The sequence below is a fragment of the Canis lupus genome, chromosome 14, assembly GCF_011100685.1.
Source record: "Canis lupus familiaris isolate Mischka breed German Shepherd chromosome 14, alternate assembly UU_Cfam_GSD_1.0, whole genome shotgun sequence".
NCBI lineage: Eukaryota > Metazoa > Chordata > Mammalia > Carnivora > Canidae > Canis > Canis lupus.
Window position 1 is genome coordinate 29,504,277 of NC_049235.1, and position 16,887 is coordinate 29,521,163.

General features: G+C 33.8%; 1 protein-coding gene across 7 annotated transcripts in view; it reads right to left on the bottom strand.

Annotated features, from left to right (window-relative positions):
• DGKB (diacylglycerol kinase beta) overlaps nt 1-16,887 on the bottom strand; it is a 701,584-nt gene that overhangs the window by 545,763 nt on the left and 138,934 nt on the right. For 4 of the 7 annotated variants that reach the window (XM_038556977.1, XM_038556978.1, XM_038556982.1 and 1 more), the window contains exons 3-4: nt 6,067-6,143; nt 1,798-1,818 (exon numbers count right to left, since the gene is read on the bottom strand). In XM_038556977.1, coding sequence (XP_038412905.1) covers nt 1,798-1,818; nt 6,067-6,143 — 98 coding nt within the window. The remainder of the gene's footprint in view (nt 1-1,797; nt 1,819-6,066; nt 6,144-16,887) is intronic. The other 3 variants (XM_038556980.1, XM_038556983.1, XM_038556981.1) reach the window with 1 other exon arrangement.

A 16,887-nucleotide genomic window follows, 5' to 3' on the forward strand; every position in this document is an offset into this window, starting at 1 on the left:
TCCAAGATCTGCTAATATGTGGCAGATGTGGGATTTGAACTCAGTTCAGTTGGACTGCTAAGATCACGTTTTCTCTGTTATACTTTCCAGATGCTTTCTTTAATGGAAAAGGTTGAATTTGGTTCTGGAAGGACAATTATAGCTTACAATAAAAGGTGTTTATATCATTGCTAATAATTATATCAGTGTCAATATCCTTGTTAAAGACACTTAAAATATTACATTAGGCAGCAGCACTACCAAATGTAGGTTATGGATTCCCAGGTTTCTTATTAAGGGAATGAAGCAACTCACTTGTCTAAATGTAAAGGGTATACACATTAGCAGAATCTACAGTACAGAGCACCAAGTGCAAAGATAAGGGAGGCCCAGGGAATTATGAAATGTAACTCAACCTTGGGCCAAGGATCAGCTACTAACAGGAAATGTAAAGAGAAAATCCTACACTGATAGACCAGGAACAGTATAGAGCAATAAATAGGCATGCGCTTCCCCACCGCCCCCCCCCCACCACCACCCCTTTGGCTAACCGCAGCTTTCCTTGTTCTTTCTATTCTGCAACTGACATTGCTTGCCTACTAAACATTTCCATATGGAACAAAGACTGAGCAAGGAAAAGGAAGAAACTCATTCTGCTGACCAGGAAAAAGGCAGGGCTAATTGACACCAGTTTTCAGACAGCCTCTAGTAGGGATGAGGTGATGCAGAAAGGTGTGTCTATGGACCAAGGTGTTCAATAAATGTCTTATAATAGCTAAATCCTGCTGCACAGAAGCAGCCATTTACTCCGAAGGGCTGCTTCCTAAAACCAAAAAGCCCATGTAGTCTGTCCTTAGGGGAACTGGTAGGTTTCCATAGAGGTCCGGGATAAGATCAGGGAAGTGTCATCCTCTGAAAGAGATTCGTAAAAGTCATCACAGTCAATGAGTTGCCATCAGTCCTGCCTCATCATTGGAGACTGTGATATGTATGTATGACCTGTGTCTAAGTCAGTCAAGATCATTCTGGGGTAACCAACTGTACTTTAACATGCTGGTGATGAGATCACAGTGCTTGCTGTCATTGAAACCACAAGGAAATTTGTGAATAAAGAGCTGCTAGTACATATCCATTACTGTCCAAGGGAGACAATATCATGATTTTAAGTATCTCATGCATTTTGGTAAGAGATATTCCTAATATGATAGAAAAATTCATTTAGAGATCCCCCAAATGTGTTGTAATTGTATGCACCCAGCTGAACAAAGGTCCCAAAACTTGCTTTATAAAATGGGCTTTACTGGGAGATAGTGACTGAAGCAACAGATGGGTTTCTCTTTTTCCCAGAAAGGTAAAGATTAGTGGCTTTTCAGCTCTATTTCCCACACAAATTCTAATATCAGCGTAGATACATACTTCCCCCCAAGCAAAAGAAATCCCTATCAATTGCATTTAAATGCAATTATAGATCTCCCATTGTAAATTAATAAATTAAGAGTTTCATTAAATGAATTATTTTGTCATTTTGTTGAAGTCTGATCATGTTTTGGTGAAATTAAAAAATTAGATTCAAGAGTTTACAAAACTAAAGCCTACCCTCTAGATCCTCTTCAATTCCATTATGGTATTAGCCCTCATTTGAGACTGATTTGAACAAATATCAGTCAATTACAACTTTATAAGTATTACAGATAGCCTTGCATAGTATACAAATCTTAATGGTACAGAAATACAGGTCAATGACAGGGATGAGAAATTCATAGATTACATCAGAATAAAGAAAGAAGACAGATTTTAATAGAAAAGAAAATGTCTTACTTGGTTAAGAATGTCTTGTTTCTGTGCATGCAAGGAAAGAAAGAATACATGTGTTAATGTAAGATAATTTATACTCATTATCTCATATTGCTGATAACTAAAAGGTCGGTTTTACAGATTGATTTTAAAACATACCCTAGATCCATGAGTCTCAGAATGTGGTCCTGAACAGCATTATTATCATCAACTGGGAAACTAATAAAAATATATACTTTTTTGAATCTCGTCCTAGAAACACAGAAACTAAGGAGAGGGCAGGGGGGTAGGCAGCAATCTGTGTTTTAAGGAGACCCCCAGGTGATTCTGATAGAAGTTAAAATTTGAGAATCATTTAGATCAATCATGGAGTGTAATCAGCAAACAGCTCTAAACGGATAAGAGATAAATATAATGAATGACACATATAAGACGATTAAAATCTTCCAGAGAAGATTATGAAAACATAACAGTATATATAAATATATATTAGGTTACAAATGTTTATTTCCCACTCCTAATGCTTCTTTTAGAATAACATGCCAGCCCATTACCATACCTTTAAAGATAAATATTTCCCAAACATATACCACTTCTTAATTTCTTCCCATATCTTTAGATATCAATGGAACAATTTAGAGTTGAATTTGAAATTCAGGGGTGAAAACATGTAAATAGCTATAGTAACATAGCAATATATTAGTATCATTAATTAATACTAAATAATATTATTATATTAATATATATTTACTTATACTATAATATACTATATTTTACATATATAAAATGCAATGCCAAACTGGTTCTTTCTCATGTTATCAAATTTCATTAATTTCATGAATTATTTATATTTGAGATATCCAGACTATATTTTACTATAAACCATCTCACTGAGATTAGATGGGTAATACAAACTAGCTATAATCATACTCTTAACATTGTATCATTCATATAAGATTAGCTGGAGACAAGTAAGAATCTCTTACCTTTTTGGGCACGACTTAGTAGTAATTACATGTACTAGAATATGCCATACTCATTACATAAGAAATGCCATTCAATTCATGTGAAATACATATCTCTTCCCCTTACTCTCATCTCCCATCACCTTGCCTTTCAATCTAAGACCCAGTCAATGAAGTGAAGAGGAGAAGGCATCATTCTTAAACTGGGATTCCAGACAATTAGGTTTTAATTATGACTCTTGTTATAAAACTAACTGGTTAATCTTGGGAAAGTAATTTTACTTTTCCTACAATGACTTTCTTCATTTAAAACTTTATAAACCCATCTGTTTGGCAACCTCAAGACCTTTTAAAAGTTCTTATCCTTAAGGAATCTTTAAAGATATTGTTTAGGCTTATATTTCTTTTTGATTCTGGGTTTTTTTTTTTTCAAAGAAAGATTATTAAATGATCTTTAAAAGATACAAATTAAAAATAAAAATGATTTATCCATATAATGCACTTAATATTTCTTCTCCATTAAAATAGACTTAAGCGGTCACATATTCATTGTATTAAGTTTTTATACAGAGAGCTTTTAGAACTCAGTAATTCAAGTAAGTGATAAGAAACACAATGCATCTACTTCTTTTTAAGATTTTATTTATTTATTCATGAGAGACACAGAGAGAGAGAAACAGATACATAGGCAGAGGGAGAAGCAGGCTCCATGCAAGAAACCGGAGGTGGGACTCAATCCCCAATTCCGGGATCAGGCCCTGAGCCAAAGGCAGATGCTCAACCGCTGAGCCACCCAGGCGTCCCAGCATCTACTGTTTCTAAGAGGAGAAGCAAATAAGAGATGTTTAGCCTGTTCTTTCTTTGCAAGAACATTTTATATGGATGATAATGTTTATTTTAGAAAACAAAGGATTATTTATTCTAAAAGTAGTATAGATTAAACATTTTCCTAAGTTTTCTTGTATAATAGAACATTAATTAAGTAGTCATCTCTGCCAACAACTTGAGGATTACCTGACCAGCCAACAGAGACTGAGAATTTCTCAAATGAACGAATGGACAGTATGAATTCTGTCAGTGTCAAAGTAACCTTTTATAAACTACATGAAGTCATGTACTGAAGAGGACCTCAACGCATTAAAGATTTCTTTCTCAACATTGAATATTCCTAATTACTTCCTATTGGCTTTTGTAAAATACATACTAGTATTTAAGAGTCATGTAAGCTTTAGTTTAGTTTTGTTTTGTTTTGTTTTGTTTTTCCTGAAGCAAAAGGACCTATCAGTGTTTGAGAGTGATTTGACTCTTAAATTAGAATTACTTTGGGGTTATAATGAGATCTAACTTTTTTTGTTTTTCAACTGTTCATTATTTTAATAATGCATTTCAAGAGGAGATCTGTGCATTTATGGAGTTATTACAGTATTGAAAAGACTGACATCATATGTGTGTCTTAGAACGAATCTAGTAATTACCTCAATAAATCCAGTATACAGTGACTGATAATCCTCATGAAATATATAATATCAGTAAGACTAAGTCTTGAGTCTTTTAAATAAGAAATCATCAAAGGAAGCAAAAAGGCTACTTTGCAAACAATATCACACTCCAATTTACAGCCAGTAGCTATCTTTAGGGAGAAAAAAATAAAACTGGTCTTAGCTCTGTGTATAGATTATATAACATGCACATTTCCAAATTCATTGGGTTATGAATGTATATATTAATGGCATTTTGGGGTCTTACAACAATTCCATAAAGTTGTGATGTTTAGCTTTCCTGCTCTGCTTCCTTGGTCTTTGAGATTTTCAGTTCTACAAATTTATCTGGCAAAATTTTCTTCTCTCACACTATGGTATCTAGGAAAATAAAATATGAGGGAAATCTGGCCAGGCCAGATATCTGCTTTTGTTCCTGATATAGGAAAATGGGAATGGCTTTAAATTGCTTTGTTTCCCCCATCATTTGTAAGTTTTAAATATTTACTTGAAAAAGGAAATAAATCTTAGGTTAAAGACTTTTACAAGGTATAGTAATATATCAGAATAAAGATAGAATGAGAAAATATGGCAGGAAAATAGATATTAGAAATACTGGGAGGAAATCATAAAACAATATGAATGTTTTAAGGTTAGAATTGGAGATTTACTTTTGACTAAAATATAAATTCTATAAGTATCCAAGAAATATAATATTGAAGGGTAGCCAGTAACTATGCTCTTATAAACAATCAAAACCATAATGACAATGTTAATAAAAAAAAAACAACTCACTTTTTAATCAGTAAACAAACTATCTAGCAGGTTAGATAATATATTCAGGGGAAAAATTATTTTGCAAAGGACAATTTGTTTTAACAAATTGATGTGAAACTGCCAAAGGACTCACAGCTAAGATGCTCACTTAAAATGTAACATCTCTCAGCTAACATTAAATGGAAGGTGATTTAACAAATAATTAGGATAGATACTCATTCAAGCAAGGTGTTCAAAAGCCATCAACAGGACAAGAAGGTTTTTATAAGGAAGGAATTTCAGGGACTTGTTGGCTTACTGGTACTAGGTTAAAACAAGATGGTGAAAGAAGTCCCTCACTTTTTTTTTTTTCGTATTCTTTTTTTTTTTTTAATTTGTATTTATTTATTTATGATAGTCACAGAGAGAGAGAGAGAGGCAGAGACACAGGCAGAGGGAGAAGCAGGCTCCATGCACCGGGAGCCCGACGTGGGATTCGATCCCGGGTCTCCAGGATCGTGCCCTGGGCCAAAGGCAGGCGCCAAACCGCTGCACCACCCAGGGATCCCTCACTTTTTAAATCAAAGCTGTTTTTTTTTTTTAATTATAGGCCAGTTATATCCATAGCAGAATCCTTCTTTAGTCAAGGGAATAATTCTCTGAAAGGAGTAACCCTCCTGCCACCACCAGTGTTCATTTGGGGTTAAAATTGTTAGGTCACTGAGTGAGCAGCAGGCACACTTGGTTTTCTCTTCCATCAATCTTGTTTCCTGATTATACCTGACCAAGCAATCTCAGAATTACAATACATTCAACATCTAGGAAAAGAACCTAAGGCTATATTACAGATGATCTGTACTCTTTCAAGCACATAACAGAGAAATATTATTTTCATTAGCAGACGGTTTTTGAATGAAAAAGGTAGTACATTATTTTATGTGTTTTCCAGAATAGCATTTCATTATGAATTCCATTTTGTTTATGATATGGTATATGGTATATATATTTTCAAGGACCCTTCATTAAGAAATCCCTCCTCCAAGCATATATATAAAAGCAACATTAAAAAAAAAAAAAAAAAAAAAAAGCTTTACCCCTTCAGGATTATACTTTGCAAGCACGCCGTTACCATGGAATTCTTCAAGAACATCCTTTAATTTCTTTGTGGAATCTAGAAAGAAATAGAGAACACACAAGTTGTTTACATATGACTACTGTGGCTAAATAACCCAGTTTGGAAACAAAGATCTATTAAAATATAATCAACAGATATTAAAATTAAAAAACAAAGTTTAGGGGGAAAAAAGAAACAAAGTTAAGGAAGGATCTCTACTTGATAGAAGTGATGCTGCCCAATCCATGAACCACTTAATAAAGCCATTTATGTCTCCAAATTAAAAAAAAAAAAAAAAAAAGTTTAGATGTGTTACCAAAAGATCTTTTAAATTACTTTTTCAATTATGAAAGATTTTAAAATATTTTTAGGACACTCATCATATTAAGATTGTAACAAAGAATCTATTGATTAATAGGAGAAATAATGTCATGAAGGAACATAAATATTATTAGAATAATATATATAAATAGAATACAAATATATGCATTCAACCTAGCATTCAATCAATGCTCTCAGTTATCAAAATATAATTTGATTAAGCAATCCCATATTTATAACATATTTAAGTTAGAGAAAAACAACTGATAAATACTGATAAGTCATCTAAAAGACTGATAAGTAATCTAAAGCTTCAAGGAGTTTGACTAACAGTGATAAAACAAGATTGAAACTGGGAAATAAACAGAAGATTCTTAGTTTTCCATTAGGAAACAAGGCATAGATATTATTTCCTAGCATTTGATTATCATCCTCCCTGCCTTTCCCCATGATTCAGTGATATTTGTGCCACCATAAAATATTTCCCAGCTCCAAAAATACTAATTTACAAGTCAGCTTTCGAGGCATCCTGTTAGAAAGTTAACTCCTAGGTGCCCATCCAGTGCATCATGCCTATATTTTGTAAATTATACTTTGATTTTGTTTCTTCATGTTGTAACTTCTGTTGAGGGTTTTGTGTGTGTGTTGTTTTTATTGCATTAAAATTCCCATAACATAGATTCATTACTTTAACTATTTTAAAGTATACAATTCAGTGGGTTTTCTTAGTATATGCACACTGCTGTCCAAACATCACAACTATATTCACCTCAAAAAGAACTCCTTATTCTGAGCATTCCATACAACTGGAATCCTATAATTTGGTTTAGTTTCTTTCACTTCAAGGTCCATAGATGTTGTATCATGTATCATTCCTTTTTATAGCTAAAAAAATATTCCATTTTATGGATATACCACATTTTGTTTATCTACTCATCAGCTCATGTACATTTGAGTTGTTTCCATATTTTGGTTATTATTAATAATGCTGCTATGAACATTCAAATATGCATAATTTTGTGCAAATTTATGTTTTAATTCTCATGGGTACATACTTAAAAGGAGAATTACTAGGTCATAATGAAAACTCTACATTTAACATTCTGAGGAACTGCCAAACAGATTTTCACAGAGCTACATATTATTTCACATACCTACCAGCAATATATGTGAATTCCAATTTCTAAAATCTTTGTCATACTTGTTATTCCCTATTTTTTTTAATTACAGCCATTTCAGTGGGCATGAAATGGTTTTGATTTGTATTTCATTATATATTTGTTAATAACCGATATTGAATATCTTTTCAAATGCTTATTGGCCATTGTGTATATTCTTTGAAGAGATGTCTATTCGAGTCTTTTGACTATTTTTTAATTGGATTGTTTATCTTTTTGCTGTTGAGATTGGTGTGTGTGTGAGTATGCTATAATATGTTTGAAGACTGTACAGTTTCCTATATATTTCTTTTTCAATATATATTTTGCTAGTATTTTCCATACTATGATCAGAGTTAATTTGTTATCCTTGTCTCTTGCTCAATTGTATGTTGCTCTGGGGAAGGAAATGGTACATTTTCATTTTTGCATAGCATTCAAATTTATAACAAAGATGAAATAATAAAATAATAATAAGTATAGTAATTCAATTGATCAGAGCTATTCCTAAACCACAACAAATTACAATAATTGCTTTGACATTTATATTGGCAGAAGTATAAGCTACGTTAGAAACTACGTTCTATATTAAAGAGAGATATGATGCTGATTCTTTATTCCTGAAACCCTTGTCGATAATAAGGTCTTATTCTAACTTAGTAGAACATCTTTTACTTCTTCTCATTGATAGATGTAGAGACAGACCCCTCTGTACATACCCATATAAACATATACATATCTAGATGTACAAATTCTGGAATAACATATCCCAAAGACTATGTTTATTTTAACCATATCTGAGCCCCATGAAAAAATGGAAGAGGGAAAAGAAAATTTGCTTTCTGATATCATAAAATTTGCCTTCCAACGAATGTTAGAAACACTGCCTAAAGACAGGCTTTTCATTTCAGGCTTCCAGAGGGTAAAAAAACACATTCAGTAATCACTTATAAATGTTCCAGAGAAGGCAATAGTCCTTAAAATTATTCATGTCATTTTTTAATGTTTTCTTTGACACAGTTTATATTAGCATATTCTTAGTGGGGATGCCACTAGGAATAAATTAATAAATTAAGATAAAATTCTCTGGGTCTCAATGACAATCTTGGTCTGGGACAATTTAAGAAGTGCTAATTCATATTTAGATGGAACACCATTAACTCAATTTACTATTTTTTCAATTCTCAAGTCCTATTTTAATATCCTGGTATCTGAACTTTATTCATTACCCAATCTCCACTTTATACCCTAGTTTAGAAACTGGAAAATTATATTATTCTTCTGTTCCTGCCCCGATAACCTTTCCTGGGCCCAGTTTCTCAAAGACTGAGGACTTGACTTATTCATCCAATCCTCTCTAGATTAATATTTTAGTGTGAAACACCACAAGAAAAAAAAAAAAAGAAAGAAAAAGAAGAAAGAAAGAGAAAGAAAGAAAGAAAGAAAGAAAGAAAGAAAGAAAGAAGAAAGAAAGAAAGAAAGAAAGAAAGAAAGAAAGAAAGAGAAAGAAAGAAAGAAAGAAAGAAGAAAGAAAGAAAGAAAGAAAGAAAGAAAGAAAGAAAAAAGAAAGAAAGAAAGAAAGAAAGAAAGAAAGAAAGAAAGAAAGAAAGAAAGAAAGAAAGAAAGACAGACCACAGCATTCCAGATATCCTGCCTGGTTCCCCTAACCTTTAATCAGAATTCCCTTATGCCAATAGTCTACATATCTGCATGGATTCCCAAACTGTACTAGATGGTGAAGTAAGTTCCTGCTGTCGTGTTCAACCTACCTTCAAAGAATAGTAATTTATTCATTTTATAATTCAGCCATTTTTCTGGATTGGTTCATATTACCTATCACCATAAACATTCCTATCAGTTTGATTATGTCAACTTTGGATCATGTCTGTTCGGATAACACTGGGGTAGTGGAGAAGAGGAAGGATATATGCCTGAATCTGACCTACCCTCTAGTAAAAGAGAGATACCAAGGAAGTCATGCCTGAATGAACAGATAGTAGGTAAGTGTAAGATATAATCTCAATCGTATTTCAACTAATACTGGAGCTTCAAGTACGAGAGCACAGTGACAAATTCTCGGCTGAGCAATGCTAAGAAATCCAGGCAGCCAGCCAGCCAGCCAGCCAGGCAGCTGTGAACTGAGAGATCAATTCACAGGTAATACATATCTGTAAGGGAACAAAGGTCTGGCATCAAAGAAGATTGGCAACTAAAGTGCTAGGCAGCCAGCTTCTAAAATCTGGTTTAATCCTTGGAAAAGGGATCAGGACAGATGCTCAGTACAAAGTATTGGGTCTCCTAGAAAGCAAAGGAGGGTCATGACATGAGATACATGTCTAATTCCAGAGGAAGTGATGCTTACAAGGCTTGGCTAATAAGTCAGGAGACTTGGAGAAGAACACTAAATACCAATTACTGCCCATGGCTATAGCATATTCGTCTTACTGGAAAGTAATTTAATATTAATAGCCATAACAAAGGCAATGGGGTTATTTTAGGTTGCTCTGCCACCATCAGAATCACCTAAGAACTAAGGTGGTACTGAATTTAAAAAAGAGAAGAATCATTTGTTCAGCGAAAACCTTGGTTACATGCAAGGACAGAGGAAATGTATATAGGGACTGACAGAGTAGATTTCATCTTATGGCTTGTCTTTCTAGCACCTGCTCAAGCATATGAGTCATTCTAGAGGCCCCCTACAGTGCTCACTCTCTATGAATCCTCTCCTGTTTGGCTGAGTCATGTACCATATAATGCCATGAGTGTTAAACTAGCTACACTTTAGGAATGTACGGTTAGGAATATTTTGAATTTTTACATGACTATTAAGGAAAATTTAAATTCATTCTACTAATTTTGAAATAAAAATAAATCTACAAGAGCATCAGCAATGTTTAGAAAATAGAAGAATCAAGCTTATGGGTGTGTCCTAAAAAATGTTACAAAAAAAAAAAAAAAGAAAATGCTTTTGGCTTCCCTCCCATCTCCTTAGGTGTCTGCTACATCTTGAATGAACTTCCTTTGTGATTTCACAGCCTCTTTGCCTCTTTATCCCAAAAACCGCAACACACATTTGTCTGATTAATGACAAAGGTCTCATGGAGTAATGGAAAGATTTAAAGCCAGAGAGTCTTAGATTTAAGTCCTGGCTCCAGGATTCTTGGCTGAATATCCCTGGGCATATTTTTTTAAAAGATTTTATTTATTCATGAGAGGCAGAGAGAGAGAGAGAGAGAGAGAGAGAGAGGCAGAGACACAGGCAGAGGGAGAAGCAGGCTCCATGCAGGGAGCCCAATGTGGGGACTTGATCCCGGGACTCCAGGATGATGCCCTGGGCTGAAGGCAGGAGCTAAATCACTGAGCCACCCAGGGATCCCCCCTGGGCATATTTTTAATGTCTCTATGGCTCAGTTTTTTAATATGTAAAATAAAAATAATGAAATGGACCTTGCAGTACTGTGTCTAGCAAAGTATCTGGTGCCTAATAAATTCCTATTCCTTTGTTCCACCCTCAACATCACTTCAAACATATCATCACCCTTCAACAGTTTCCTATTGTCTTTAAATTGCACCACAAACCCCTCTTTTTGGCATGATAGATGTGTCAAAATATAATCCAGACCCTATCTACCAATAATTATTTTTGATGCCTTCCTTATTTAGAGTTCAACATCCATCGCAGTATGTCTCATGATTTTATAACCCTTCCTTTGCTCGTGATGTCTTCATTGCTGGGGATTCTCCACACTGTCAAATGAAGTTCAAACATAATGCATGCCAGAGTTTACTGATCACCTTGCTCACAAAACCTCTCAGGACTTCCTTCAACCACTTAAGATAGCAACTAACCTTCTACAGAGCTCCCTATAATAACACTCTTAGAATCTACACCTGATTGATGCATTGAGTACTATTAACACTGTTAAAATTTGCATGGGTAGATTCTTTTAGTAGTTAGAAAGTGTTTTATCTTGTTGTTTAGTGTTGTCTCTTATTATTTCACTTAAAACTCATGATTACCTTACGGTTTTTTTTCAAACTCCTTCCCCATTAAACACATGAAGAAATCAAGATTAAAGGGAGCATTATTTATTCAAACTCACACAACCCAAAGAGAGTGAAGTAGTGATCCAAACTTTTGTATATGGCCCAAATCTGTTTTCTTTACTTTGTAAACAAACAAACAATAGAAGTTTCCATTAGAGCCAAGGCATCTACTTTGGAGTCCACAATTTCTGTTCATTTAGTTCAGGGAATTTTGTTACCTTTTACTAGTACATTCTAATTCTTTTTTTTTTTTTTTACCAACTTAAATTAACATATGAAAAATATCTTCTAAATATACAACAAATATAAGCAAAAGTAAAGCAAAAATGTCATATGGATATTTTAAGTGTTTATAGCATTTTATTTTAGTTTAGAATTATGTTTCTGTTGATAATGGAATTAGAATATATATGTACAATTCTTGTCAAAAACTTGCAATATATGTAAGTTCTACATGATATATATATTTCATAGTTATGATTAAAAATCATCTTAAAGAATAAATATTAAAATTGCTTGTGCTGTATTATAAAGGGGAAGTACATAGAAAAGATAACTATTGGAATAAAATTATAAGAATGTTTTGCAGATAACACATTCTCATTATGCCTCATAAGAAAATCTTTTTTGTTTGTTCTAAAGTCTATTCTTCAAGTCAAGGCCAAAAGCTTTAACATCCACATAGTAGTCCTAGCTCCTGTGACAAGGTGATCATACTCCACTGTTACCACCAAGACTTTCTACCTTATGAAGTGCATTTGTCCTTTTTATAAATAACAAATAACCTCCTGTAGATTAATCATCTAGTCCTTTATTTGCCAGAGTAGACGGAACCATGGGTCCCTGTTTCAGTGAGGACATTAGTTTTCCAGGAAAAAAATGCAGCTCTGACATTTTGAGAGAGGCAGTCAATGCTGTAATCTCAATGTGGGATCCTGGAAAAGTCCTTTTTTGCTCCTCCCTATTCAGTGCTTCAAAAGTTTTCTTCAAAATTTAAGCTTCCAGACATAGTTTTTTTCCCTCTCATCACAGAGGATATTTGTGGCCTAGAAATCTCTTTCTGCACTCCGCCAAAGGCATCTTTGCAGTGGCTATTTTAACCTTGTAATATATAAGATTCATAGCTCCAACTGTCTAAAAAAGAAAACTTTCGGGCAGCCCGGGTGGCTCAGTGGTTTAGTGTCGCCTTCGGCCCAGGGCCTGATCCTGGAGACACGGGATTGAGTCCCACATTGGGCTCCCTGCATGGAGCCTGCTTCTCCCTCTGCCCATGTCTCTGCCTCTTTGTCTCTCTCTCTCTCTCTCTCATGAATAAATAATTTTTTTTTTAAAAGAAAGCTTCCTAGTCTAATATTGAGCTAGCATTAATGTACACATATTAGTATTTAGTAAAAGTTAAATATGATGATTAAAGTTTCCCTTAGCTATCTAGTATTTCAAATTAGCAAAAGAGCTTTATCTTTGTCTAAGCCAGTTTTGTGTCTAACCCAGTGGTACTCAAATTGGAATTCATATTAGGATCATCCAGGTAGCTTTTAAAATACATTGATGACAGGCTCAAAGCACAGTGGTGATGAATGAATCTACTAGAGCGGACCCCACCAGACAAGGGGATTTTTTTTTTTTTAAGATTTTATTTATTGAGAGAGAGAGCACAGATCCGCAGATGAGCACGGGGAACAGCCGACGGAGAGGGAGAGAGAATCTCAAGCAGACCACATGGCAAGCACAGAGCCCACGAGGGGTTCCTTCTCAAGACCCTGTGATCCTGACTTGAGCCATAATAAGGAGTCAGCTACTTAATCAACCAGGCCACCCAGGCACTCCAAGACATGGGGTTTTTTTTGAAAGTTCCTCACATGATTCTTATATGCAGCTAAAGTTGAGTTAACCACTGCTCTTATCCTTAAAGAGATGCTTTAAGAAACTGAGATATAATTAGCAAAATTTTTGCTGCTACATTTTCTGACATGGGTCCCTGTTTAGGTGAGAACATTGGGGTTTCAGGGGGAAAAAAAAAAAAAAAAAACCTCTGACGACACCAAGAGGCTGCCAACGACTTTAATCTGACTGAATACATATTTAATCTGGTTGTAAAGATACATTCAATTTTTAATAAATATATATTGAGGTTGGCTGTTGCTCATGGGGGTTCTACTGGGAAAAAAACAGAGCATTTTATTTAAAAATGACTTACCCTCATCTAAGGTCACAATAGCCAAAAATAGTATTTTAGATATTAAGAAGATCCAGAAATGGATATTGCTCTTAATGTAATTTCCCGTGATACTAAAAATGTCCTATTTAAGTTGTAGTTAGCAGCAATAAATAAATACCTATAGCATTATAAAGTAAAATATTTGGAGAACTAGGTCCCTAAAAAAGACATTCATATCTACATGTGTTAGAATTATAATAAATGTACAAAATATTGAAAAAAATAATGGAACTATTGTTAAAAATAAGCCACATTGTAGCAGTTTATATGCTAACTAAAAACTATATACCTGTATTTTAAAAATATCCCAAGAATACTTTAGAGATACAGCTACACTAGGAAGAGTTGTTAAAAAACAAAGAAAGTAAGAAAGCTATTAAGCAGTTCTGAGTGCAAGTGCCCTCTGTACATGTGTCTGCTAAGCTCTTGGGATCATTAACTTGAAATAGATGAAGGCCAAATATTTTAGAGAAAACTGTTATGTGCATTGCAGTAACTGTTTCTATTTATCTGGAAAGACAACTATCTAACTTCAAAATTACTGCTGATGTGAGACTATGAAGAAAATTTCCTTTCTTCTTTTGATATTCATTATTTACTGATAATACTCTTATATAACCAATTCTTAAAAAAAATTCTGAAAAAAAAGAAAAAAATTCTGCATTTGCTATTCTTTTTCTCCCTTATTCAATCCATCTATACTTAGCTTTTTGATATGTGCATTAATCCAACGCCTTGGACAAAATATTTGTAAGAGCAATTCCTTGGATAGACAACATATCTGGTAATTTATCTTCCAGCCGGACACTGTCCTAGACACGTATGAGATAATTAACATTTTGTACAGATTTTCTTGTGTAGAAAATTCATTAAGAAATTACATACTTTCATTAGAAACATTCATCTATAAAACAACAAAAGATTAATACTGAAAACATAATTTACTTAATAATTAAGAATTATAATCAGTGCCTAAATATAATCAGTGGTATGCTGGTAAATATTTAATAACTGTTGAGGATGCAGAGTGCTGGCTTATAGTGTTTGCTATGTTTACCTATTGTAAACATCTTCCCAATTTGGCGATTTCAAGCCTCCAACATGCCATCAAGAGTGTGGAGTTGGGAAGAAACATTAACATTTGACTCACATGAATGCTAATTAATTAGTTAATCAACATAGAATTTTATATAATTTAGGGAGAATGAACAAGTCTTTTGGAACAAACAGAGATCAAGAGCAGAAACGAAAGGCCAGTTGTAGGGGCACCTGCCTGTCTCAGTCAGTAGAGCATGCGCAATTTGTGATCTCAGGGTCAGGAGTTCGAGCCTCATGTTGGGTATACTGATTACTTAAAACAAAAGGTCCAGTTGTGATCAATCATTCATGTAAATAGTTGAGAGGCATGTATCGACTTTAGAACAAACATTGTTCCAAGCTTATATTGGAATATATCGATGCACAAAACAGAAAATATTCTTGGCTCATGTAGTTTGTAGTCTAGTGCAAGATAGAAAATAAAAATAATAAGTAAGTATAGTATATTAGAATATGTAAAATGCTATGGAAAAATAATAAATGATAAGGAAAAATATCAACTTGTAGGACAGTTTGCAATTTTAAATAGTAAGAGTTGATTTCTGTGAAAAGGTGACATTTGGGCAAAAGTTTGAATCTTAGAAGGACTCTGTTCGTGTAAAACTGGTGATATCTCAATAAACTCTGGATTATAGCAACATCTACTTTCTATTTTGATGGTATTTTATAAACTGTAGTTACGCAATTTGTAACCATCTGTTACCAGTTTGCGGGGCCTCCTCATACATATTTTTTGTTAGCTCCTGTGAATCTATCATTCTTTCAAAATGTTTTTTAAAAGGAGTGCTCTGGCTATGGTATTGAAAACAGACCATACAGGACAAAGGTTAAACTAGGGAAATAATTATGGATTTATTACATTAACTCAGTATAGAGATTTGATAACTTTATATGAATGCTTTAGCATGGTGGAGTAGGAAACCAGATTATTTTGAAAGTGGAGCCAAAAGGATATCCTGATGGATTGGATATGCGTTTTGAAATTGGAAAAAAAAAAAAAAGAAATTGAAAAATCAAGAGTGTTCCTAAGGATTTATGTTTCAGTAAGTGGTGAGATTAAGTTGCCACAAAGAGAAATGGGGCACACTGAAGATGGTGCAGATTTGTGATGGTAAGTTCTCGATTTTAGTTTTAGGCAATTTGTAAATGAGAATTCTATCAGACATCCAAGTATAGCCAATAAGAAAGCAGTTATAATGGGAAAGAAAAGTACAACATAGGGAATATGTTTAATAATATTGTCATGCACTTGCTGTGATGAGCATGTTGTATGTAATTGTTGAATCATTATGTTATGCATCTGAAATTAATTTAATGTTATATATTAACTATATTTCAAATAGATTTTATAATTAAAAGATAAGGCAGTTATAAATGAGTGTAGAATTCAAGAGAAGATCTAGGCTAAAGAATCGAATTTCAGTGTCATTTGTATAAATGATATTTAAAGATACAGAACTCAGTCTTACATGGAAAGTGACATAGAGAAGATAACAAGGACTGAGATCTCGAGCACTCTGAAGTTCAGATGTTAGGAAAAGATGAAGAATCTGCAAGGAGACTAAGAATGAGTATCTAGTGAAATAGCAAGAAAACCAGAAGCAATAGGTCATGGAAGAAAGTGTCACACAATGCCAAGTAAGATGAAGAGCAGAAACTGATCACTCAATTTAGCAAGAAGATAGTCATTCATATCCCTGTCAAGAACTGGTTCACTTTCGTGGCTGGGACAAAAACCCAGAGTCAGTTAAGAGAAAATAAAATGGAAGGAATAAAAAGCAGCAAATAATAGGCAATTCATTCAAAGAGATTTGCTGCAATGGAAGCAAAGAATGTGTGCAGTAGCTGAACTGCAAGAAGTGGACTCAAGATGACTTTTCAAATAGAAGAAAAAAAAAAAACAGCACTCTGACAAAAATGATCCAGTGGAGAAGGAAAAATTAAAAATGAAGGAAAGAGA